A 27,700-nucleotide genomic window follows, 5' to 3' on the forward strand; every position below is an offset into this window, starting at 1 on the left:
AAAACACAGATAGATTCCCCTCTTAAATAGCCCTAAATAAAACATAACAGAAAATAACAAGTCCTTAATATTATGTGCCAGACTTTTATTGAGTGTCACATAATTCACAAAATAATGTGGGAAGTAAATACAAGTATTTTCAACAAGCTTTTCATCTTTACAGTATATATGTGACTGCAGAAATCATTTTAAACACTCAGTGATGAAAGCCTTTGTCTGTTTCTGTCATCTGATTTCTTTTTTAATTATTCAAATGGAATGGACTTGTGTTACGTGCAAAGAGCTCACCACACTTTGATTGGAATCTAAGTAATGGAATACCTGAGGAGTGTGACATGGTTACCACAGTATTTTCTCTGGCTTTTCTCCAGATATTATGCACACAGAACAGACTGGGTCCATTTGGGCTTTTCTCCATTTGTCTTCTTGGTAGTGAGGTAAATTCTAACATGGTTATTTGAAACCAAATGTGTCTGGCCTTCTGTACTTACATGCCTTGGCCTTTGGGTTTTCAATAGAAGTAGGGTCAGAGTTGGTTTTGTGGGGTTTAGGTTGGAATTACAGAAATGTAGCAAGGAGAAAATTGATATTTCATTGATTTTTCTGCCATTTGTTTGCCTGATAGGTAAGTACCAACATATGGATGGAGGTAAACAAATATATTTTGGCCAAGATACATATGCTCAAATGGAAGTTTTGTCAACCAGACTGAATAGTTTGCAGCAAGTTGTACAACTTCACTTTATATAAAAATGTACAGACTCAAAAAAGAGAGATTACCTGCAGGAACTTCCTGGTACATAACGGAAATGTTAACAGATGATGATTCTCTGTATGACCTGTCACTTGCACACATAATACTGTACGGAGGCACACACCACACAAACAGCGGGTGTCTTAACTGTCAATCTGGGAAAACATCCATTTGTTATTTGTGACCAATAAACACACTACATAAATCTAGCAAATACCGGCTGGTGAGATGTAATATAATTTGAGTTTGGGGGCTAATCTGAAGATAAATGATTTGAAAGTGTCCAATTCGCTACATTCATGTGTATCGGTAGGGAATTCCAGAGGGAGGGGGCTGTGATGGTGAAAGCTCTTTCACCCGAGGTACTGTGCTTGGTCCTGAGTGGTGGGGAGAGGAGGTTTGTGTCGGAGGAGCTACGGGGGGGACTGTGGCGATGGAGCAGGTCTGTGAGGTGGGGGAGCCTGGTTATAGAGGGCTTTGTGGGTGAGGAGGAGGATTTTGTACTGAATGCTTTGGCGAACAGGGAGCCAGTAAAGATTCTGGAAGACTGGGTTGATGTGGTCACAGGTGCAGGTGTGCGAGAGTCTCTGTGTCTCTGACTGAAGGATGGTTGGATGGATAAACTAGCAAAGAAAACTCTTGCACACTATCTAACTTGCAAAAAATATATATATATTGGCACAATGTTTCAGTATTAGAACTTCATCAGGCAAAGGTCTCATTTTGCGTTTTCTTTGCTACTTTTGACTCATCTGTCCCCCTCCGACCCACCTGTCTCTCACTATAGAGGTGCGAAGTTATACACTGTTCTGGGTGGATAATCTCACAACACTGATTGTCTGTTTCAGACCCTTGTTATTGGAGCAAATGAACATTTCAGGAAGTGTAGTGAACAGATCCTAATGTGAGGCGACACAGTGTGCCCTTAGCTGTTATCATGCTGTTGGATGTTTTATGTCCATTTCCCTTTCACTCTGTGAGTGAATGTGTGTGTGTAATGAAGTGTGTAAATTGAATGACTTGAAAGAAAACTGACCTTCACCTGTTCCCAGGTCAAACAATAGCGTCCCAAATCATGCCGTCAGGAGTATGTGGCGAAGAATCCTAAGAGGCGTGTGCGTGTGTGCGTGCGTTAATGTTTTGACCTTACATGGCCCTATAAAAGATATACTGTATATTTTATATGTAGAGTACTAAAGGACTGATCATCCAAGTGTTACAGTTAAAACTCCACCAGTCATAGATCATTAGCTCAGTCACTGCAGCATAACAAGCCAATTCTAATTTCTATGACAGTATCAAAAACAATAAAACACAGCTTCTGTAAAAATTCACATTTCCATTTGGCCAAATGAAGCATACATGACAACATATCAAGATATATTTCGCACACCTATGGTAGAGTTTGTTACTTCATATTAATACAGTATATTTTTAGCACAGCTTTGGTGAAGGTTACAGCCTCAACATTAAACAAAGTCTATAGCTATACCAGAATCAAAGACCACCACTTTCTGGTATTCCATAAATGGTGTGCCATAGCACAGACTACCAATCTCTTCACCAGCAGAAAATAGGGGATTCCCGAGCACTGTAAAATTGATCATAATATAGTAAGTAGCAATTAGATGATATGAACATATTAAATCAAATTCTCTTATGTGCTTTAATGGTATTTTGTCTGCTTTGTGTATGTCTTGTTCGTTTCTTTTAATGTATAACATCATATATATTATAATATTGATCCTAATTGTTCCCGATAAACAAATCAATAAAGTAAAGAAAATCCTCAAATCAGCAAAACATAACAAAATAAATCAATAAAAATAAATGTCATTGTGTGTGTGTTGCTCAACGAACAGTTCTGTAATCTGTGAACATAAGAAATCCCAAGTTAACTGCAAGTAAGGTGGAATGATGGATAAAATATGTGAATCTGATGGTGCAATTTAAAAGTGTACAAATTTAGTGATGACTCGAGGATGTGGATAAAAATCACCTTGTGGGCAAGCTAGAGTTCTTCTGGTCTTTCTGCTTTTTCACATAAATATTAATCACCTTTTCCATCTGGGGATAGAGGCCTAAAATAACATAATGCTGTGCTTCAAATCTAGGACCACATGGCAAGGGTGTGTGTATACACAGTATGTGTGTGCCTAGTGTATGTGTCCTCCACATCCACTCTCACACCTCATAAGGCAGGTTTAGGCTGTTCCATATGGATGACACTTATATATGACAGGTCTTGGTGCATCAGAATGTAAATGTAAGCAGCTGTTTCTGTGTGCATCAGCAACTCTTGAGAGACATGGGAAAATGTTTTGTATGTGCAGATTTTTTGCACCCTTAGTTTTTAGCATATGTGTGTGTAAATGTCCACATATTGTATTCATGATCCCTGTTTGTCCACCATTTAGAGTAGGTCTGTGTAGGGTGTATTGTTGATGTATTGTTTCATTCCTTGTGGCGGTTCCTGTCTGTTGCAGTTGAAAAATGAGTTTAGTTGCATGCTTATTACATGAGAGTTTTCTTTACAAAATGTTGTAATGTATACCCATTTCCCCAAAATTTTACTTGCATAAAACTAATTCTACTCATTCATTAAGTATTCAAAACCCCAAATGACTGCACTTTCATCAATGTAATCCCCAGCTTTCAAGATGGATGCTAATCGCTTTCCATAATGGGCTTTATTTAAATACTGTAATTTTGACTTATTTTGGGGTAGTTATTTTCAAAGTTAAGTCCTCATAATGAACGTAAGTTCTGCAAAATTTCAGCCTTTTTTCTACAGATGATTAAAAATGTCCACTTATCATATGTTCTGCACAACCTGCCCTGCAGTTGGTCCAGATTGTTGAAGTGGTAAATGGTTGTTCACATAGTTTTTTTTCCCCCTCTTTGTCCAGTGCCACTGTTATGCTTACTGGTTAATTAAAAGCATGTTTAATTTGCTTGCAGAGGAAAATGTGCTACTCACTGCCTTTGGCCCCCACAATTAGAAGGAGGCAAGGTGAATCGTATAATTTTCCTTTATATCCTTAAGATAAGATGTAATGCGCTTTATGGAAAGGGTTGCAGGTTTGGATGCACCAAAATGAAAATTCTTGGCCTAAGCCAAAACCGAATATGATGAAAAAATTTGCCGAATACCGACCACCAAGTACATTCACATTTTAAGTTTTTTTTTTTTTACCATTGCAGAAATTAAATAGTCAAAATGTGCTTTTTACTCAGTGTTTCCCACATGATTTGGAAAGACTATGGTGGGTGGGTCCGAGGCCTAAGAGGATCAAGTAAATTACATGTGCCCATTTACTTTTAATGTACACATGTTATGTTTTATACTTTCTGTGAATATTATCCAATTAATCTTATTTCCATCCTGTATAGATACCTTATTTTGAAAGCCAGACGTTGTCACATGTGTTCTCGCGCTAAATTCATCAAGTCCGACCCAATTTGATAAATGATGTTGTATGTGGTTCTCATGTCGCGTAACATGAATTCATAGTGTCTCTTCATGTAGCACTCTCCTACTGCAACAGCGAAAGAGAGAAAATGACAGGATAAAGTTTCTAACCTGCCTGTCAGCTTAATTGCCTTCTCAGCAACGAGTGACAGAAACACTCAAAGCGGGTCAGACCATTTGTGGCCTTTTCAGAAGTCAGCCACAGATGCTGTGGATGTGCAGGAGACAATTCAGCAGAACAGTGTCTGCAAACGGCAATTTTTGCTCGGACACTTTAAAATGCTTCCACACTGCGTACATGTCGACGTAAGAGTTTGGTAAAATTTATTCGGTCTTTTGACGTATTAGACCAAACACCAAAAATGCTTTTTTTGCTATTTCCGGCCGATTAATTAACGTGGCCGAACAGTTGGTGCAACCCTAGTTGTAGGACATTGATAGGCTGACATTTGCGGGCTTCTGCATCTTAATTTATTCTTCTGTGTGTGATATGTTGTAAGCCTGTCTGTCATCTGCACCATTTTGCATCGTCAACTGATTTAGGCACGCTGCTTTTGGAGAGGATTATGCTGACCAATGATAGAAGATATGATATGAAAGTGAAGGATAACCTAGATTTGTGGATGTCTGATATCAGCTTTGTTGTGATCTACTCTAGTATTGTGAATTATACTGCCCACTGCATGTGGCTACAGCTGGCTCTGTTATCAGGCTGTAGGCAGAGATGGAGGGAAAAATGAAAAAAAGAGGGGTGTGAGACAGGAAGAGATGGGATTTATACTAACATGCTGGTAGGGAGGAAAAGGATTTATTCAGTTCTTTGTGGAGACTGATTAAATTGCACTAGATCCCACCTCAACAGCCTCTTTTCCTTTTGTCTTTCATTTTAGGTACCCCTATTTCCTGTTCTCTCAACTCTTTCTATTTACCTTTGTCTCTGACTCCAACTACTCCATGATCCCTAGGGACACGCTTTTCATTTGTTCTAGGCTTACACCTTCTTCAATTTCATCTCTCTTGTGTCTTTAAGACCCCCCTTTTTCCTTTTCTCTTAACTTAGAATCAATACTCTGCAGTGGTGAATGTGTGGATGTATTTTCTTCAATCTGCCGTACATTGGTACGATACATTTAGATATTGAAAGCATTAGTTTTTTCACAAAACATTAAAATACAAGTACAATCATTAGAAATAATGTGGATTTGTGAAAAGGGATACCTTTTTTTAAGATGTTAATCTTGTTAATCTGAAGCATGTATATACACACAAAGTACTAACACTTTGTCTAAATAAATACTACAAATGAATGAAGCACATGCAATCTACAGTATAATTCCTAACCTACATACAGAAAACCCTAAGAGCAAACTACCCTAAATCATGTGACATTCAGCAAATATAATGACCAGCAGACACGTTAACTCAGTGCAAGGGGAGCTCACAATCAATGGGTATGGGGCAAGTCACGCAGGATGAGTACTAAGCCAGACCATCAGAACAAAACAAGGAAAATAATCCATATTCATTCATATTATTTTGTACACATGTATGTATAAAAGATAATAGAAAACATGTTCAAATCCCACCAACTACGCAGCCGATCCCTACCAGGGTCTCCCCGATAACCTACCCCTAATGTTACATGGGGCTCTCCTCGTAACAGCGGTCGACTCCTGCTACGCTGCGTCCAGATGCCGCCCTCACCAACACGGTGGTCCAGTGGATAGCACTGTGGCCTCACAGCAAGAAGGTTGCGGGTTCAAAACCCGGGTCGGGTTGTCCCGGCCTTTCTGTGTCGAGTTTGCATGTCTGTCTCCCCATGTCAGCGTGGGTTTCCTCCGGGTGCTCCCCCACCATCAAAAACATGTTAGGTACTCCAGTCAGTGCCATTGACTAGACACTGATGTATAAATCTGGAGTTGGTCCCCGGGCGCTGCATAGTGGCTGCCCACTGCTCCCTTGATGGGTTAAATGCAGAGAATGAATTTCACAACGTGTATGTGACAATAAAATGGTATCTTCTTCTGACCCCGTGCTCTCTTGACAGATAAAGCAATGATGGCAGGACAGCCAAATGACACGCAGCGTACCCAGGAGGACAAAATCATAATACACCCACGGCTTACCAACAAGTGCCTATCGACTAATCACCGCGTGCACCGCTAAACTGCTGGCCCCGCAACGTCAGTTCCTCTGGCTTCATATCCACTCGATGTAGGCTTATTAGGTCCTATAAAATAAATTAACGCAAACTATGGACATTTACTCTTTCATTGTCGTTTATTTTAGTTATTTTTGCAAACCTACGATATAGTTTTAGTTATTTTTATTATAGAGACTCATTTTTATTTCAGTTAACGACAATCTAGTTTTCGTTATTTTGTTCGTCTTTGGTAATAATAAGCTTGGTCCCCACAGCTGAGATGCTGTCAGTTCCTCTAGCATGTACTTTGTTATTATGGTTCCCACTTATACCCTCAGACATAACACTTCCTTTTATTGTACACATAAACAACAAGATAATAAGCTGGCAAGCTTTTCCCTTGCTGAGTAGGAATGAATTTAACACACTGCCAGGGTTGGACCAATTCCTTACAGTTTTAAGTTTGAAACAATGCCCCAATGCTCTTATGCTAGACTATTTTAAAAGCAAAGCATGTGACACTAACCATAGGGGTTGATTTCATATTGAACTGCACATACAAATCTTATCACATGAGTATATATTCCCTACAGTTTGCTTTGTAAACTCTCATTAACCACTCATATTGTAAAAGTTTGAACCTGGTATTAATAGTTGAAACTTGTGACTGTAAACAAATATGCAATAATCATTTCTTCAAGCTAACATTTAACATACAGACATGAGCAAAAGCAAATAAGCATATTTTCTGAAATGTCAAACTTCCTTCAAATGTTAATTTCGTCCATTTTCATTATTGGTTTGAAATTGTAAATTATTTTGCTGCTTAATAAGGAGCCCGGTTACCGGTGACATCATTTCAGATAATCAGGCTGTTATCTTTGGTCACATAAACTGATAGACTATTTAGTCTCTTTCTTGGTTTATTTTTTCCGTCTTTAAGACCATCCCACACTGTAGCTTTAAATGATGTAATCACAGGTGATTGAAGGATAGTGAGCTTTAGCAAAGTCCTTACAGGCCAGTCATGCCACTCAGCAGCCCTCTTGGCAATGCCTCCGGGCAGATACAGTGGTGTGAAAAAGTGTTTGCCCCCTTCCTGATTTTTGTCACACTGAAATGTTTCAGAACAAACAAATTCAAATATTAGACAAAGTAAAACACAAAATGCAACTGAGACAAGCTTATGTTCTTTTTGCTCAGCAGTGGTTTTCGTCTTGGAACTCTGCCATGCAGGCTAGTCTCTTTCTTATGGTGGAGTCATGAACACTGACCTTAACTGAGGCCAGTGAAGCCTGCAGTTCTTTGGATGTTGTTGTGGGGTTTTTTGTGACCTCTTGGATGAATCGTCACTGCGCTCTTGGGGTAAATTTGGTCAGCCGGCCACTCCTGGGAAGGTTCACCACTGTTCCATGTTTTAGCCATCTGTGGATATTGGCTCTCACTGTGGTGTGCTGGATTCCCCAAAGCATTTGAAATGGCTTTATAACCTTTTCCAGACTGATAAATCTCACTTACTCTGTTTTTCATTTGTTCCTGAATTTCTTTGGATAACTGCATGACGTCTAGCTTTTGAGGATCTTGACCTACTTCACTTTGCCAGTCAGGTCCTATTTAAGTGATTTCTTGATTGAGAACAGGCGTGGTAGAGAAATTGAACTTAGCTTTCCAAAGATTTCTACTACCACGCATGTGCAATCAAAGTAAAACAGACCCTTACGTCAGTGGAATCACATGATTGGCTGAAATGTTTCCTGCTTTGGCTGTTAAAAGCAGACAATTAGCTTTCTAGTAGGAGGGGTGGGATAACCGCCATCTTTGCTGTTACGGGCTTTCCCCATAGAGTTGTATTGAGGATGTAATTGAGTGGCGTGTCTCCTCTATAAAATGTCTCTGGCTTAGTATTCATGTAGTATCATCACCCATTCACTGCTTTGGCTAGCACTTTATCACCAGTCTCACGTGAAGGAAAATGGAACAGTAGCAGTTACCGTCTCTGATCATCAGCAGAAATTGACCACGACACAAACACCACCACCAAAAACACACACATACACACACGGTTACTGACACACTTTCTTGCCGTTTGTCCACTCCCCTCTCTGTACAGTATATTTCATCATGGTGAGGCGAGGCATTGCTAATACGCCTAGCAAGTGCTTTCTCGTGTTCAGTGGCTCTCACTGTCAAAAGAGAAGGATTTTTTTGCCTCTCCCCATGACAGACTCAAGTGCTTCAATTTTCCCCTTGCTTGGAGAACGTGACTGCACAAAACCTTTTGAGTCCATAGGGTATCAGGAAACTGCTAGACACAGCCAGAGCCGGTTCTGTAGAGACTGGGCTGGACTATGAAGGCGGATCATGGGGTGGTTAAAATGGGGCAAAACCTCTGAGCCAGTTCAGACAGGCAACTAATAGCCAACACACTCTTGCAAAAAGGGGTTCTTTTAAAGCTGGCAATGCACTGCTCATTCCCTCTGCCTAAAAGCAAACGACTCCGCAATCGTTCAGATAATACTTTAAATCTGTTCCAGTTTGTCAAATGTAATATGTTGCTATACTGAAACCAACTCTATGCTTAACTTCTTACTGTTAATATTTCATGAGTAAATGTACCTACCTGTAACACTAAAAGTGTGTAACAAATCAGTTTGGTCCTCCATGAAAATAATTTAAACAATATATTGCAAAATATATAACATCAGTATAGATTCATCGGGAGACTGGAAGTGGAAAAAAAAAATGTTGCATACAATCTGATGCACACGCACACACGGGCGCAACTCGGTGTGGCTAAAACACTTTTAGACAGACTCGTGTGATCAACAACTTCAAACAGATACCATCGAAGGCTCGCTAGTCAAATGTCTATTGTCCCCTTATGCCTCCTGTTACATGTTGTACTTGAACACACCACCAAGACTCCAGCCTGCAACCAACTGCATCAAAGTGGATTATCCAACTTTTGACACGTTAACTTACCACTTAATTCTTTAAAATGTTTGTCTATATTATCATCACCTGTCATCAGTGTGTCCAGTTTATGGAGTTGTTTTCTATCTCTATTCAGACATTACTTTCTGTGCTCCAGAGAATTTTTCCCATTAAATATCTAATAAAATATTTAATAGACATTGTGTTAAGAACAATACTGCTTTCTTCTTTGTCTTTGAGTCATACAGTAATAGTGCATGTTACCTTTGTCTCCACAGCAAAGAAGACCTGTGCGACCACAGACTTTGCCTGTAAGAATGGGCAGTGTGTTCCTGCAAGGTGGCGCTGTGATGGGGAACCAGAGTGTGCAGACGGTTCGGACGAGGCTGATGCAATCTGCAGTAAGTAGCTGTACAGAATACACTGACCGACAGACAAACACAACCACAAAGACAAACATACACACACAAACAGAGGGAAGGCCATGAACACACAGCCAGGTGGGTCTGGAGCCACACACCTTTGACATGTCTCATGTGTTAGCAGCGACTAGTGCAAGTGTGTGTGTTTGTATCGGTGCATGTTCATTCATGCATGTGTGCATTTTTAATGAATTGCAAGTCTACAAAAGAAATAAATAACATGCATTTTCTTAAATAGGGGAAAACAAGTATAGGCAGGTTTTCCTACTTACAAAGCATGTAGAAGTCTTTAATTTTTAATCTTAGGTACACTTCAACTGTGAGAGACAGAATCTAAAACAAATCCAGAAAAATTGCATTGTATGATTTTTAAATAATTTGCATTTTATTGCATGACATAAGTATTTGTTACATCAGAAAAGCAGAAATTATTTGGTACAGAAACCTTTGTTTGCAGTTACAGGGATCATACGTTTCCTGTAGTTCTTGACCAGGTTTTCACACACACACACACACACACACACACACACACACACACACACACACACACACACACACACCAGCAGGGATTTTGGCCCACTCCTCCAGATCCTTCAGGTTTCAGGGCTGTCACTGGGCGAACTTTCAGCTCCCTCCAAAGATTTTCTATTGGGTTCAGGTTTGGAGACTGGCTAGGCCCCTCCAGGACCTTCAGATGCTTCTTACAGAGCCACTCCTTAGTTGCCCTGGCTGTGTGTTTCGGGTCGTTGTCATGCTGGAAGACCCAGCCACGACCCATCTTCAATGCTCTTACTGAGGGAAGGAGGTTGTTGGCCAAGATCTCGCGATACATGGCCCCATCCATCCTCCCCTCAATATGGTGCAGTCGTCCTGTCCCCGTTGCTGAAAAGCATCCCAAAAGAATGACGTTTCCACCTCTATGCTTCACGGTTGGGATGGTGTTCTTGGGGTTGTACTCATCCTTCTTCCTCCAAACACGGCAAGTAGAGTTAAGACCAAAAAGCTCTATTTTTGTCTCATCAGACCTTCTCCCATTCCTCCTCTGGATCATCCAGACGGTCATTGGCAAACCTCAGACGGGCCTGGACATGCGCTGGCTTGAGCAGGGGGACCTTGCGTGCACTGCAGGATTTTAATCCAATCTTAAGTCCCTTCTTAAAACATACTTTTATAGGAGAGCCTTTCCCGATCTTATTTGACTTTATTTTATCCCTTTTATTTTACTTATTTTATATTTAGCTTAAATGTGTATTTTAGTCTTTTCAATGTTTTCTTGCTTTTATCTTGTATTGTTTTTGTATTGTCTTTTGGGTATTATCTTTACACTTGTTAAAGCACTTTGTAACTTGTTTTTGAAAAGTGCTCTACAAATACAGATTATTATTAAAGAAGAACTAACAGGTCTGTGAGAGCCGAAATTCTTACTGGTTGGTAGGTGATCAAATACTTATGTCATGCAATAAAATGGCAAATTAATTATTTAAAAATCATACAATGTGATTTTCTGGAGTTGAAGTGTGCCTATCATAAAAATTATACACCTCTACATGCTTTGTAAGTAGGAAAACCTGCAAGATCAGCAGTGTATCAAATACTTGTTCTCCCCACTGTATACTCACTAGCGTGGTGTAATTGTTGTGTCTTTTTAAAGTCATGTAATTTGAGTTTAAACTAGTGGACCTTCACTTTCCTTTAGCATACAGCACTCCCAAGGTTGCTCAGTCTGTCACTTCTTGCTGCGCTTCAGCCGCAGTGCCAATCTTCTCTTTCGTGCACATTGCCTCAGAAAATTGCTTTCATTTGTTTTTTTTTTTTGTTGACTGCACCATCAGATGCAGGACATTCACACATGTTTTGATCAAGGCCATGGAGGGCGGAAATTACTGGACAAGATTCCTGCTTCTTCCACACAATTTTCATGGAGCACGAAACAAAGCAGTTTCTGTGGAAGGCAATGCAGCCAGTATAGCTAAAACCTACAATGACCTGTCAGTTTCTGTGTCTTTGATATTTCTTAATGGTAGACAGAAACAACATGTGAAACACCTTGCTTTTTGTGTTAAATAAAATCCATTTAAGACACTTGGAAAAAGAACTACCGTGCATGAAGTAATGCATGTGAGGATTGTTATCGCCATTAGCATCTAGGAGCCCATTTTCCCAGCACAAAATACTCAAAATCAGCTTACGTGATTTTAAGGCTTATGTTCTCACCGTACACTAGTGTAATTATGAAAAATTAAACAAAGCCTGCAAACAGACCTTACCTGTTACACTCTTATTTAAAAGGTTGCAATTATGAAAAAAACACTGATTGTTGGATTCTTAATCAGCAGAGGCAACCCACTATTCACAGGGGGCTGATACTAAAAGTGTCATGGGCAGAAGAGTGCAGCGGCAGGAAACAGGAGTGGACCCAAATGCAGACAGAGGCGAGGGAATTGCAGTCCAACAAAGATTTATTAAACAAGAAAAGTAGTCTTACACTGGGAGCTCTGTGGCAATAGTCCAAACAAAAGTTACTCCAAACAAAAACATAATCCATAGGGAAAAAATCCAAAACAAAGGAATAAGGTACAAACCACAGATTAATCCACAAGTGCAGATACAGGACAGAACGCTCAACACAGAAGAGGACATCACAAACACTGAACACAACTGAGGACAATATACAGTATACACGGGCAAACGAGCAGGGAGGGAAGCACAGCTGAAACACATCAGGTAATCAATAACACGAACAAAGCTAGACAAGAACAACAGGCACAGAAGATTACAAAATAAAACAAGAAGTAAATTACTCGGGAACACACGAGAACAGCTCTACCAAAGTGAAACACAAAACATGGAAAGACTGCAAAATTAGGGCAATGACAGAGACCGGAGACAGGGAGGTTGTTAACTGGCTCTAGTATAGTAGAGGTTAATTAATATTTTGACACACAGGGGCTTTAAGATGCTATATAATAGCTTTGCTTAGTTTAGTTTATACAATTTTGAAATTTTTTATTTTATTTTAGGTTCATGCTAAGAAAGAGTTTACAGAAGTTACCAAAACGACTCAAGGAAAGGGGAGTCTTTGAAAAAGTTTGTCAGTGACTGGGTGAGAAAGAACTTGAGAAACAATTGTATAAAATGTAAACTTTATGTAAAGGTATGGCTCAAATATGAGTTTGAGAGAGAAGAGTAAAAGAGGTGTAGATGCTAATGGATTAAGGTATGGCTTGGGCGAGTTTCATGAAAGATAAATTGATTGTTTTGGGAGAGACGGTGCCTCAAATATCCAAATTGCTGAAAGTAACAAACTATTTGTGAAGGTGATCCATATTCAAGCTGCTTAAACTACTCTCAGCAGTCATTTTGTCGATTTAGTAGATGCATTCTCCCATTGCCTTTTCAAAGCAGCCCAAATGTGTAAGACAGAACTTTTCTGAAGGCTATGTTCAGATTGACAAAAACACAACACAGGCTAATTCCTCATTCAGAACCTTCTCATTCAGACTACTGTGTTGGCACAGCCTGAGTGCCATTGGGGTAAAAAAAATGTGGATTATTTGGTGAAAAGTGGCTTAACTTACCACAACAGAGTGCACATTCAACCAGCAAGGTAGAACTTTGAAATGTTGATGCCATGGTAACGGTCCAGAGTGGTAAAATTCTGCCTCAAAGCAGTACAAAGCGCTGTACAGTGTTGTCGCATTTGATGAACCTTCAAACTTGTTTTGTATTTCATCTTGTAACCTGTATCCTTGAGTGTGTTGTGCTGTAGTTGGTTTGAAAAAACTGTAGTTTGGTGTTTCACACTAACTAGGTTGCCAGAGTTTGGAAGTCCTCTCATTAGGAATCAGCAGAGTTGTATGGTGCTTTGCCAGCAGCATGAGCAATATGTTCAACAGTGGAGTTGAAACTGGTCAGCTGCTAATGTAGGAGTATAATCCAGATATACTATAAAATTCACTGGTATTTCACAGGGGTTCATACATTAATTTCAGAAATAACCAAGAACCAGTGTTTTATCCAAAGATAAGTCACAGAACAGAGCAGAACTACTGGAGGTCAGTCTTTCCACTTTTGTCTTTCCGTATGGCTATAACTACAGGCCAGCTCCTATTTACAATTTTTATTAAGATGATTTTCAAAGAGGTGATCAAAGAGCCCTTTGAAGTAAAGTAATAAGTCTGATTGGGCCAGGCCAAGGACACGTGTGGGTGTGAGTGCATATAAGTGCACATGTCTATAAAGGGTATGAGTTTTTGCGCCTTGTGTATAAAGCTAGAGTCAATGCTTGTATTTAGTATTCATCACAAGGTGAATCTGTAAGTCATTCCATCAGATTAGCGGACTTGTGGTTAAGTCTCATTATGTCTAATCAAGGTCAGATACTGTGAGAGCTTCTCTAACTTTCTCAGTCACATTGATCCTCACAGCTGTGTGTGTGAGTGTGTGTGTGTGTGTGTGTGTGTGTGTGTGTGTGTGTGCGTGGGGGGGTGCATGCAGCAGAATGTGTGCATGTTTTTGCATATGAATGCAATGTGGGGAAAAAAACTTTTACATACAGTTTTAAAACAATTTTCTGGAAATTGGTCATAAGCCACATTTCCACCACTCCCCAGATCTCTTTTCAAGGAACTAAAAGGTTCCTTCAGCCCATTGTTGTATGCATTTCCACCATGGTCTAAAGACCTGTGAAGATTAGGCAAATTAAACAGCTGATGTCGGCTGCATTGTAACCACTGTCCATAAGCAAAAATAATAAATGAACATCAGATTTGATTGGAATATAATGAAAACTATAGGCTAAATAATAAAGTTCATTACTAATTTAATAACAAACTGGATGAAGCCATCAAGTTAAAATAGCTCCAGCACAGAGAAAGCAACACAAAAATAAAATTATGACAATTTGGAAGGTTGTGCCTGCCTGAGCGTCGGAGGAACAGGATTTTTAACAACCATATTACCTGCTGTAATCAGGTGTTTTTTTATTTTTTTGGGAGCAGGAGACTGACTTCGGGTCTGTGTAAAATCTTCCTGACTGATGCCAATTCAGAAATTCACCGCAAGGCAAGCTTCAGCCCCACAAAGTACCAGTACTTTCTGAAAGTACTACCCCCCAAGCAGGGACTTTTTGGGGGGTAAAATAAAGACCCTAGAACTAAAGTTAGACCCTGTTCCCTTCGGTGGAAATGCAGTGAGTTCCTCCAAAGGTTCCTAGTTCTGGGGTATAGTTCCTTTGGTCGAAACGCGGCTATAGATAATCCATTACTTAATTGACTTCATAGGTTTGATGCAAAACTCCTGTACACTTCATCCAGTATTGCCATTATGAGATATTAGAGGGATGGTTACCATTTATATAAAAAAAGATATCAGATTTTTGTATTTTGTACCATGTCACTGTAAACAGATGACAAATTAAAGGAAAAACCAACACAAAATGTTGCACTAAACAACCAGAACAGCTTCAATGGGCTTTGGCATACCTTCTACAAGTTTCTGTGACACCGTTCTTTCAAACGATATTTTCCAATGTGTAACACACATTGATCTCCTCATGCTCTCTCCTGCTGTATGTCCTCCACTTTCTGATCTGAGTTCAGTTTAAGTAATGCCTTTGATTTAATTGATTTCCCTGGGAGGAAATCAATGGGCTGATCCCCGAGACCTCCGGTCGACTGCTGATTAACTATGGACCTCCGATGACGCGTCTATAACCACATAGACACAGGCTCCTCAGGAGTTGTCTGTAATTACACATCTGAAAATGAGTCTAAGCCTAGAGGGGATTCTGGAGAAAATGCTCAATCAGATAGGTGACGGTTGATGCATAAAAGTGTGTTTGTATGTGCCCACTAGGGGTGGGAATCTTTTGGGCACCTTCACAATTCTATTCGATTATGATTCAGAGGGCTGCGATTTGATTATTAAACGATTATCGATACATCTTGATGCATAAGTTTTTCTATACAGGATCCCTGGATAATTACTAAGCATTTAATTTACGCATTAAAATCCAAAAGAAACATCTCCTAAATAGCTTAAAATGACTAGTTTGCATCCCTGATGAGTTCCAGAGGGTGGGGGTAGTGACACTGAAGGCTCTGTCCCCAAAAGTCCGGAGTCTGGTGTGGGGGACAGAGAGCAGCCCTTGTACAGGGGAGATGTTAGCTAGCAGCGCTAACAGCCTTCACTTTTCCAGCCGCGGAGGAAACTACAGACGTTTATTAACAGACACACTGTGACCTACTTCACGTTTACTACCAGACTGAAACTTACTGCTAATATTTTCCTCTGCTAACTTTCACCGTCACGTTCTGCCGCTCGTTCTCTCTCATTTGCTCGGCCTCACACACAGGATACGCAGGCAGCTGCCAAGCGTCGAGTGTCACCATGCTCGCAGTGTGCGAGTTAAAATCATTACTTGCACACTGATATTAACGATTGTGTGACAATTTAGTAGGGTGGTTATTCATTCTGGGGGCGCTGCACTTCCGCGAGTTCCATCTTTTGCGTTAAATAATTGATTTTTATACATCCGTATCGCAATGCATCTAAGAATCGATTATTTCTCCCAACCTTAGTGCCCACAATGTTCTGCACCGATCTTAAGTGCAGACTTCATCCCTCAGCAATAGCTTGCTACATTATCAATAGGCAGGGTGCGATTTGCGGGGGGGGGTATTCCCCACTTTCTGGTTTGTATATATGCCTGCCTCTGCTGAATCATTTTTATCCCCAGTGGGGACAAAATTAATCCCCTCCTGATCAATGCTACTTCACTAGTGATGCAATGGATCACAAAACTCATGGTTCGGATTGATCTGTGGTTTTATTTTTAAATGTGCTACTTAGGCTCTGATCCAGCTGCTTCTCTATCTGTCTGTCTTGCTCAATCTCCCGCCATGGCACCATCTGATTGGTTACAAGTTGCAAATAATTGCCTATCAACACTCACGAGATATTTGCTCCCGTAAGCAGCGGAGCTGTGTGTTGAAAGGAAGGCAGCCGATATTACTGAAGGTGCAATAAACCTCACAATCTGATGATCTATTTCTGTGATGACAAGCAGCCCAGTGTCCATGTTACACCAGTGATCATGCCCGAAGTCACAGCTATAGGGTTTTACTCAGTGACACTCTTAGTGACGGCTTTTAAATCAGTCGCTCTCCCCTTATCCACTCACTGAGCTTTAGAGTTAAACACAGCATGCAGTCTTTTCTCTCTTTTCGCTGCAATATAAAGACATTATACAATATATATGAATATATTAAAAATATAGAGTTGATGTGGACAGAGAGAATGGAGAGTGCAGATATAAGGCTATACAGTATAAACAGCATCAGTGCATTTTGGTAAGTCCAGCAGGATCCCAGGACACAGGACTTTGTTAAGTCTCTGTCGGTAGAAAAGGTGCTGCTGCACCTTTTTGACTAGGGTGGATGAGTTTAGGAGCAGGTGAGATCATCAAAGATGTGCATGCCAAGGAATTTGAAGCTTGATAAACACTCTACTACAGCTCTGTTGATGTAGATGGGGGCAACAAAAGGATCAAGTTAATATTGTTTCTTTATGGTGAAACTTACTTTCCACGGTTGTACAGTCTTGAACAATAAACATCCTAAGCCACGTGATAACTGATGTGAAGCAAATGAATATTCATTAAAACTTTTTAAGCACCCTCATTGTTTTTTAGTACTAAATGGTTAAATGTGTTACTCATATATAAATGCTCATCCTTGACTACTGTTGGGTCATCTGTATATTTTTACACAACTGTTAACATAATGTGTAGATAACATAGTGGGGTGCTGATATTCATAATCCATGTACCAGACATCAAAGCTTTGATTTCTTGGGTGTAGTCTAGACAGTACAAAGTCAGTATGCATTTTCTCTGAGTGGCATCAGCAGGTTGCTGCAGTTTGACAATCAGTGCTGATTAGAAGAGCTGCGTAGACTCTCCAAAGCCTTATTTAAACTCCGTCTTTATGTGTGCACACTCTTTCGGCTCTGCTCCTCTATATCTACACTCCAGGGATTAAAGTGAGCTCTTCTCGCCGCCCATGTGTCCCTGTTTAGATAAAGGTTACAGAATTGCAGAACACTCGGCCAACTTCACTTACCCACATAGTGGATCAACATGCGAAAGCCCCGCACAAGTCCAAGAGATGCTTAAAAAATTTGGATATAGAGAGAAAAGTATTCAAGAGTGCTTCAGCTTCGTATTATTTGGAGGATATGGAGGGTATTTTATATTCATAACATACAAGTCTTGTATCATCAAAGTAAGAAATCTTATCATTACAAGTCCACTCAGGCGTATTTCATACTCGAAGGCATGCTGACAAAGACTGTGCTGAAAAGCTTCTAAACTCAATGTGAAACATAATAGGGGAAAAAAGGCAAACACAAATGAGAATTTTGATAACTTTAGTCAAGTAACTCCAAGTGACACACCACGGTACAGAAGCATACAATGTTGAGATAAAAATGAGAAAACAGTCTTATTCCCTTTGGCGCTGCTATTATAATATAAAAGCAGTTAGATTTTAATTTATTCAAAAGAGAAAAAAAGGACCATTTTTTCTTGAGTGGTTCTTTGATATGAGGGCCGGAATTCTTTTCATTGATGTTAAAATGTACTATTCCGCAACCTAAACCCTGTTTTCTGTTTCTGAACTCCTCACCTTTACACTAAAAAAAGTTGTGTCATTGCATAAGACAATGTCAAATAAGCCAGTAAATGTCATAAACATAGTATTACACATGTTGATGTGTTTAATACTTTGTAATGATCATCCGATTCGGTCTTTTCACCCAACACCACAGGGCATTAAAACCTCCATGATCTCAAACTTTGCTACTTATTTCATTCCATCTGATGAAACATATTAATCTAAAGACACAAACTGTCAAAGCAGTGTCTTTCATCACAGCATGACTTTTCTCCCACTTTCTGTAGTGTGTTTGATTTAGAAAGCTCATATCGAGTCACTACTGACTTCTTCATATGGTAATTAAAGCACTACTGAGGTGAAAACTGTAGCGAAGGTATTGAAAGCTGGAAGACAACTGCTACTAGTCTTGTTGATACTGTTTAGTCAAACAAGTATTGCGACATGTTTTATTGTTGAGCTTCCTGAATGTTTATATAGGGAGGGGCCGGACTGTCGTGCTTGGCAGTCATGATTGCAGGATGTTGATGAGGATGTTTCTGATGACGATGATTGCTCTTTGACTACATAATGTAACTCAACACTCTCAAAACTGCTTGCTGTTGTATGTCATGTTAGACATGTAGTATTATGTTCTACTTTAGTACCTGCTGTGAATTTTAGTTTGGATGCGAGGCTAGTAGTAATATTGCCATTTTTAGCCCCGCTGGTGGCGTTGCTCTAAGGATAGCAATATCAGTCCACCACTTTGGTTTATAAGCTAACTATTGGATGGATTTACATAAAGTTTTGTACATGCATTCATGTTCTCCAGTCATGTCATGTCAGTATTGTCACTGTGAGCATTGTAGCATCCTAATTTTAGTATTGAGCGCAAAGCACTGCTGTGCATCTGTAGAGACTCACAAGCTGATTTTTTAGATTATGCTAAATTTATGTATATGTAAGAATAACTTTTTTGCAACATTTTTAAGTATAAAAGTGTCTCAAACCTAGTCTATTAGAATAACTCCCATAGATTTGTACATTTATATGAAAAAGTGAATTTGAAATTGTGTAATGAAAGAGAAATCTGATGTTTAATTTTCCGGCACTGGCCCAGGATATCAGTCTAACACCACTCTGAAGCCAGTTGTTATTTGGTGACAACTAAAGTTCCCCTCCACCTCTTTCTGTCCCTGTTGTCATCACTTCCATCTGCTCCTGTATACTGAGGTGGGTTTTTCCTTGTCTGTGTCTGCTGAGACAATAGGCAGGTCAGCATATAATAGCATGGAGGCAAAAGGTTGTGCTAGTTAATTATTTTAGAATATGAACGGGAAGAATCCAGTGAGTTGCATTGTCGGACAGCTTTAATTTCATGCTTGAGGTAGTGGCAGGCATAATTTCCCAGGTGGTCGGTCTCTCTCTCTCTCTCTCTCTCTCTAATGTGCTTTCCTTTTTTACCTGTGTTTCAATCAAGTCAAAAGTCAGTGACACCGCCATCAAGAAATACATATGTAGTAATACATACACATTGAAACAGATGCACACTCTGGGCCCTTATTTTAACAATCTAAGCACATGGCATGAAGCATGTGGCGCAGTTGCGTTTGGGACGTGTCCGACTCCAGTTTTGCTAGTTTGACAGCGGAAAAAATTGTCAGTGCGCCAGGCACATGGTTTAGAAGGGTTGTACTTAGTCTGTGAATTAGTCATGGGTGTGGTTTGGACGTAACATGCAATACACCAATCGGAGTATCATCTCCCATTCCCTTTAAAAGCCAGGTCCACTCACACACCTCTGCACAATGCTATTATAACATATATATAAATAAATATATAATATATAAAATGGATGAATGGCGCATTATAAAAAACATCAATTGACTGATTGAATGGCAGACTCACATCAGAGAGGGGGTTGTGGAAAGTGTGGACGTGATATCAAAACCGTCTCTGATCATGAAGCCTAATGTTACTCTGCAGCTCTGTGGTTTATCAGTGAAGTGTCTGAACTCCACTGCAGACTGGAGTCTGTTAACAGACAGACAGACTCTGTCTCCTCTTTGAAACATCTGGATCCTCACTGCGTTATTGCATTATTATAAACTATGATGAACCTGGACTGTTTGTCCTTTTGGACGTGTAGAAGTACACACAACATGAACATTAGATCGTGACCGATCCTGTCGGCATGTTGGGAGACTTTAATAATACGCTGCTGTGCCTTGTATGTAAATGCGCACAGCATCTCTCTTACCATCTGAGTAATGCACCCCTAAAATAACATAAAACAGTGAAATGTTTCGCAGTTGACTTTAGACCTGTTTTTTGGGGGGGGGCAATGGCGCAATTGCTTCCTGCTGCCTCAAGATAGCAATGCGCCAACATTTTGCCTGACCACACTTCATTTTAAGACCAATACTCCCATGGGCGCACAGATAGGCGCAAGTGCGTGTGTGTGTGTGTGTGTGTGTGTGTGTGTGTGTGTGTGTGTGTGTGTGTGTGTGTGTGTGTGTGTGTGTGTCACTGGTATGAGTGAGCATTCGTAGGTCACTCTGAGCTTCTACTTCTAGTTCTTTTAATGGAGAGACACTATTGCCCTGAGCTGAATTTCACCACTAGCCACAAATACACACGCACACACACACACACACACACACACACTGCACAAACACACATACCAAACTTCCTCAGTTTCAGTCATTCACTTTCATTTTAACCGTTAAGTAGGTTGGTGTGATTCAAGCTGTCAAAATGATCAAATGACACATATTTCTGTGCTTGCTGTGCTCAACAGTTTCAGTAATGTTCAGTAGTGACTACCATCAGTGGTTTTGAATAAGTTTAAAATCAACTTAATTGATATTGGCTCAACACTATTAGAGAAAGATTGTGGTCAGAGTCAAAAGAAACCAACACTGACTGTTTGGTAGGAGACATGATGCAATCTGCCATCTCAATCCATCCTTCCAGCCAACCAAGATTTTTTGTGGCAGTTTAACAACATTAAAATTTCCTATTGCATAACACTACAAAGCAAAGTAGCTTTTGCTACTGAGAGGGGACAGTCACTTAAGTGCAATAGGTTGCTGGTCAGGAAAAGCATTTGTACAAACCACCAATGCTGTAATTTTTCTGGTAAAGACAATGTACACTGGCACCATCCCCGTTTTTAGTAGTTGTCTCCAGACGCATACTCTGATATGTGTGTGTGTGTGTGCGTGTGTGTGCACGCGTTTGTTTGTGAAATCTGACTCATACATAATTCAAGATATAATACTGACAGTGAGTTTAATGTCACCTTAGAAGCTGCTGTGAAGAAGTAACATTAAAGGTCATCTCTCTTTCTGTAGCTTTCTCTCTCTCTTCTCATATTGTAAGCCCATCATCTCAGGCCCTTGTGTGCATTGTTCTGCTTATCTTGCTGTATTCTGTGGCATCTCATTAACCACATATGTCATTAGCTTGATTTATATCAGTAATAAGTTAAAGTGTATTGATCCCTCAAGGAAGATACAGAATAGCCACTGAACAGCTACACATACATCAAGAATCGTACTAGACATAAAAAAAAACATTGCGATCTAGCAGCTTAATGAAATACTGTAAGAATACTCAATTTATGATGAAATTGTAAGTGGTCATTAATGATAGAACTACAATAAGTTACACAGAGAAAATCCCATAGTTTTAGTGTTACAGTACATGTAACGAACCAGTTCCAGGTAAACAGTTTAAGTAAACAATTCATTTTGAGTGTAGCTTGTAACATCCTCTTACAACTCAAATTTAAAAAATTTTTATTGATCAAGTTCAAATTTCATCGAATTGATTGATTGCTGTTCGAACCTACATTTTCAAATCTGTTTTAATTATTATGTAAACATTTTCTGATATCAGAGAACATTTAGACTCCTGTGTTGTGGTTGCGTGGAGTAGAAACAGCTGGTTACAGCAAACTTGCTTCCTTGTTTACACTGCACATGGCAATAAAAACAGAGAAAACCACCTACGCAGCAACAGCCACCATGTGATTTCTTTCGTCAATTCCATTCTTCCGTTCAATTAGTGACCCTTGCTCTCGGCTGGTTACGATTGATTGGTGGTCAATATGTTTTTGCTCTCAGAGGGCGTCTTGTGGAGCTGGACCAGCCTGATGGGATTGCTTTTCCTTGTGTTTTACCATAATAACAATTATGTTTTCATCTTTTCTTTTCTACTTGATTAAGATTATTTTCATGTTCCTTCTCTTCCAAGGAAACCCCACATTGTATCTCTGGATCACTTATGTGGTATCCAAAAGCAGACTCTGGAGACAGAACAGGTGTGATAAAAACATTATTAGGTCAAAAGGCAGGCTTACAGTAAGCAGCAAGAAAGCTGTCAGACAAGCAAAAAGATCCAGTGTAGACTAAGGCAAGAAGAAAGTAGTAAAAAGGCAGCATATGGTCATAACAACAGGTATAGTCAGAAATTAATCATATGAACTAGAAGCAGAAGAGAAAAGAGAGGAAGATACAGCTGTGGCGATGACGAAATCACATGCATCATCAGTAATCTTATTGCTGGTCTAACATAAATTATCATGTGTTGAGAGATAAATCGCTGCATGGATGAAATTGGTAGCAGCAGCTTCCTTTTCTGCCTTAGCGCAGTTGATAAATATAACATAAACCTATGATTCAAGCAAAAGTTCTTTGAGGATTATATCCGTAGAGACATGCATGCAGACTGAAGAATTGGTATTTTCACCCATTCTCTGTGGGTTTCCACATTTTCGTGTGACTTTCGTGAAACTAATTGTGCAGTACATTCTTTTTGCCAGACTGAATCAAAATTCCAATGTTTTTGAGGCCCTTAATTTATCTGAGCCTTAGCCTTAATTTTGCAGTGACTCTGAAAGACAGCCAGTAGCTGTCTTATGATATTAGAAAAGTCCATTCAGAAGCCTTCATAAGTCAACTAGGCTCTCAACATAATTTGGCTGCCTGTTTTAATCTTTACACCCCTGCCTTTGTGCCCCAAAACTGCCACGGAGGAAGAAGCTCAGAGTTCAGCCTCACACTGGATCTAAATAGCGGCTCTGACTCTCCTTTTCCCTCTCATTCTTTTTGTCTGCCTGCCTCTCCTGCAATCTCTCATTAGTTGAGTTGTGGAACTAGCCACTGGCGGTATTTTTAATGCACAATGTGTCGTCTACTAAACAACCATTAAGAGGGGCCTGTTGGAAGAAAGTGGCAATTTCCTATGAGAGCATTGGTATCGCGCTGTATTTCTTCCCTCCCCACGGCACTGACAGACCCATAGTCCAGGCCGTGCTAATGGTTCCACATTTAACAAGCCCCCTCTCCTCCTTCACGCAGCCTTGATAGAGAGAGAGAGTGAGAGAGAACAAAAGAGAAAGTGTTTCCACTCCAGTTTAACTTTGTACCAGCTAAGAGACACATGAGAAATCTCAGTCACATAAACTGACCCTCGGTACATTTCCATCCACCTGTTTTTCTGCATTTTAATTTTTTTCATAAAAATCTTGTGGAATGGAAATGCCAGAACTTTACACTTGAACGAGAAGGGAAAGTTGGTGTATTAGAAATAAGATGCTATAAAGACTGATGGAAAACTTATTATTTTCTAATAGACCTTTATGTCATGGTACCTGCTTCTGCTTTTTCTATTTGTAGACAAGGCATTCACATCATGTTGCCACATACTGTACGTGCCTCCAGACACGGGTCACGGGTGTTTGTCATGTGGCTGCAGTGTTGTCAGTTCGCGTCCAGACACGGGCCCCTGTTGCTTGTCCCTCCCCACAAGGTACATGTGGATGAGAGGAAACAAATTAATTCATTCATACTGATTCACATTTTACTTTTCTGCTATCTGAGACTCTCTTTCAGTATTGTCACAAGTTCCCTGTGTTTTTTCCTAATGTTACTCAGCTGCATGGCTTTTATTTTCTTCTCTCCTTGTTCTTTTATTGCCTTCCTACTACTTTCTCTGCACCTGCTCTCTCTGATCATTTTTTCTCTCCTTTCCCTTGACTTTGATCTTTCTCTTACCAGCGTACCCCCACCCCCCCTCTCCATCTCTACATCAGAGCTGAAATAACAGGAGATCAGCGTTCCAACGAAAGCCACTAATCAACACTAACCTTCATTTAAAATGTAATCTGATATTAACTACATACGCCCTTTCCGTAAATTGGATCACATCTGAAGGACAAGAGGGGGTTGGAGCTGCCGTTACAACAGCATTCAAGGCAAGATGTAGCGGGTCAGCCTTGGCTAAGCCCAGACTCCTCATTGACATTCAGCGCCAAGGGGTTGCCCAACAAAACCAAACTTAAGAGTCAAAAAGTACACAGAAATGTGTGAACGAGACATTCTTATAACATCCAGTTTACTATGGAGACATCCCTGAATATTTAAAGCTGTTTTAATAGTTAGCAACTGCCCCACCCTCAAATATTGCACTTATTAATCTAGTGAATTCCGGTAGGGGTTAATTGCATATCTACGGCAACATTTTGATGCTGTCTTCATGTACCATTCATCTTATAGTGGAAAAAGAACATCTACGCCAAAGAGGTGAAGTTGCTGTAAATGTCATAACCAGTCAGTAACATCAGCACAGTATATTGAGACAAGTTGGGGTGAAAACTAAAACTATTTGTTATTGTCCATTCCTTACCCTGTTTGCCAAATTCAAAACCACAAACAACCATTGCTTTTCAACCACTCTGATATTTTTTAACTCACCTCTCATTCTATAGCCATCATGCCCCAGTGCTCGATGTGCAATGTGAGAATATATATACACAAAATATATACACTCATGCATTCACACATATATTATGTACCCGTCCTTACAAACAACCAAACACACACTTTACATTACATACAAATGTGAACACAAATGCGCTTTAACTCATGCATACAATAATTATGCCTACTGTATAGTACATTCTTCTGTCTCCAAAATAATTCAAGTGAAGTAATTGTGCCCACAAAGAGAGTGTATGCTGGATAAAGCATTATTTTCCTGCACATTGCGAGTGATTGATATAGATTTAAAACTGTAAGGAAAGAATTGTCACTAACCTGTGAAGCTAGATTTACATTTCATGTGGTTCCATCAACTTGTTTTATCTATTGAAGCAAGCTTTGTGTCAAAAGATGCATTTAGGTTCAAGGAGAACGGGCTTATGGTGCTTTCAGACCAGAAGCGAAGCGACGCGAAAGGGGTGGGGCCGGCGACGTGAACGCGAAGGAATTCGTGTGAGTTGAATATTTTCAACCCAAGCGAAGAAGTCGCATGACGCTGAGTCGCGATAGCCTATCAGTCACCGAGGCTTCAGAGCGTTGCGTGGAGAGGGCCAGGCAGAGAGCTGCTAAACTTGGGGGAGAGGAGCAGGGAGCAGCGCTGCAACCATTGGAGAAATAAATACCCGTAGTCGGTCGGATTCAGCTCTGACAACTATGCCGTTTACTCGCGGGAGGAGCTCAGAGTTAACTGCTTTTATTAAATTAGCTTTTTACTTTAGTTTTTGGGATTTCAACGTTGATTTATCTTCACTGGAGCTTCTCAGCAGCTAGCTTCCGTGCACGTCCGGTTCCAGTGTTGTTGTTAGCGTCGTTAGCTCTGTTGGACTACGACTTCATATTTATATAAAAACCGGACAAAGGACATTACTTGGAGAAAAGAAAGCGAGGAGGTTGAACTACCTGGTAAGTTCAGAAAACATGTGTCTGTAACTTTATTCCAGCTATCATTGTACTTTACTGTGACCAAGTTAGCATAGCATAGCATAGCCCTGATCGATCCAAACTCCATTCAGAAAACAAACATTTTAGAAGTTGTTGTCTTGCTGTCTTGCTGGCAGACCTGAAAAAGCATGAATTCATATGTTTAACAAATCTGCATCATGTTGTAGTTATTTTGGCATCAGTTTAATCCGTTTATTGCTATTTAATCACAGCTTACGTTCTACAAACTGTCTGCACGATAATGATTGTTTTCTTTAAATATCTTTTTTTGTTCAACTAAAAGTCTAAAATCAAAGATATTCAGTATACAACAATTTGTGACAAAGAAAAGCAACAAATCAAAAAATAAAATTTTTGATAAAAATTTTTTTATTGCTATTTAAACTCCCTGTTGCCTGAGCAGAGGTTAGCTCCAGTAAAATCAGCTGGTAGTGGTCAGAGAAATAAATAAACAGAAGGTAAGTGCATTTCAAGGTGCATATAACTAATGGGCGCATGCGTGGACACACACCATTATGCCCCTAAACTTACCTAACAACCCTGTGAAAATAAGGCCACTGCTTGGAACGAGGTTAATTACCGTCACCATGGCGATATGATCCATTGCAACCGATCAAACCATTAGACTTGTAAAATTCTGACAAAACGAATAATTGGCTGGTCCATACATCTCTGGTCTTGTATGAATCATTGACGCATATGAGCACTCTGTGAGCCTAAGGTTCCCCTGCCTCCTGTCCTTTTGTCTACTCCAGTTTTTTTTCTCCTTTTTAAAAAGGTTACATCAAAAAAAAAAGTAAAAAGCATTTCATTCATACTATATGCAGTGCAATTCCTGAAAGGGATTAACTGTGCACCCACTACTTCTACTATCCACTTACTTGAATTAAATTGCAGACACTGAAATTAGAAATATCTTCATTATGGACTACTTCTCCAAAACTCTGCTGTGCTAAGATGTCATCCTGCCCACATCTGTAAATGTGTTGCAGAGGAGCCTGTTTTTGTTTGTCTATTAATGTGCATGTTTATGTGTTGGTGTAGAGTTTGTAGAGCTGCATAAGTGCGTGGCTAGTTGAGTATTTGATGTCTATTGTATTTGAATTTATAGGTCCTTAGGTCACAAGAAGCCCCAATTTGATCAGATTCCAACTCAATACCTCTGTGTCTCTCCAGTATCTCTGTTTAATTTCCTCTAGTTTGTCCCTGCATTGATATTGTCCATTATGTGACCTGTATCTGACCCCTATTACATCTCTCTATATCCTTTTTCTGCCCTACTTCATCCCATTCGCCTTACCTGTCTATCTCCACCCTCTATACACCTTTTTTCCCTGTTTCATTTATTGCCCATGAATCCAGGTTAATCCAGGTAACTGGGGCTAACAATAAAGACTTGCGCTTGAGACATGTTAATGTTAGTTGCCTGGTATATTATTAAATTGTCTGAAGTTAAATGGCCGAAATTTTATATTTCTCTATATAAGCAGACTGAGTCACCAGCGTGGCCCAATGCACGGTTTTGTATTGATTCAAGGAATGCCTTGGC

The 27,700-nt window shown here is 39.9% G+C and overlaps 1 protein-coding gene across 3 annotated transcripts in view; it reads left to right on the plus strand.

The window, feature by feature from the left end:
• Positions 1-27,700, plus strand: part of lrp8 (low density lipoprotein receptor-related protein 8, apolipoprotein e receptor) — a 193,019-nt gene that overhangs the window by 85,069 nt on the left and 80,250 nt on the right. For all 3 annotated transcript variants that reach the window (XM_046049282.1, XM_046049284.1, XM_046049283.1), the window contains exon 3: positions 9,582-9,704. In XM_046049282.1, the coding sequence (XP_045905238.1) occupies positions 9,582-9,704 (123 nt within the window). The remainder of the gene's footprint in view (positions 1-9,581; positions 9,705-27,700) is intronic.

The sequence above is a fragment of the Micropterus dolomieu genome, linkage group LG05, assembly GCF_021292245.1.
Source record: "Micropterus dolomieu isolate WLL.071019.BEF.003 ecotype Adirondacks linkage group LG05, ASM2129224v1, whole genome shotgun sequence".
Classification (NCBI taxonomy): Eukaryota; Metazoa; Chordata; class Actinopteri; order Centrarchiformes; family Centrarchidae; genus Micropterus; species Micropterus dolomieu.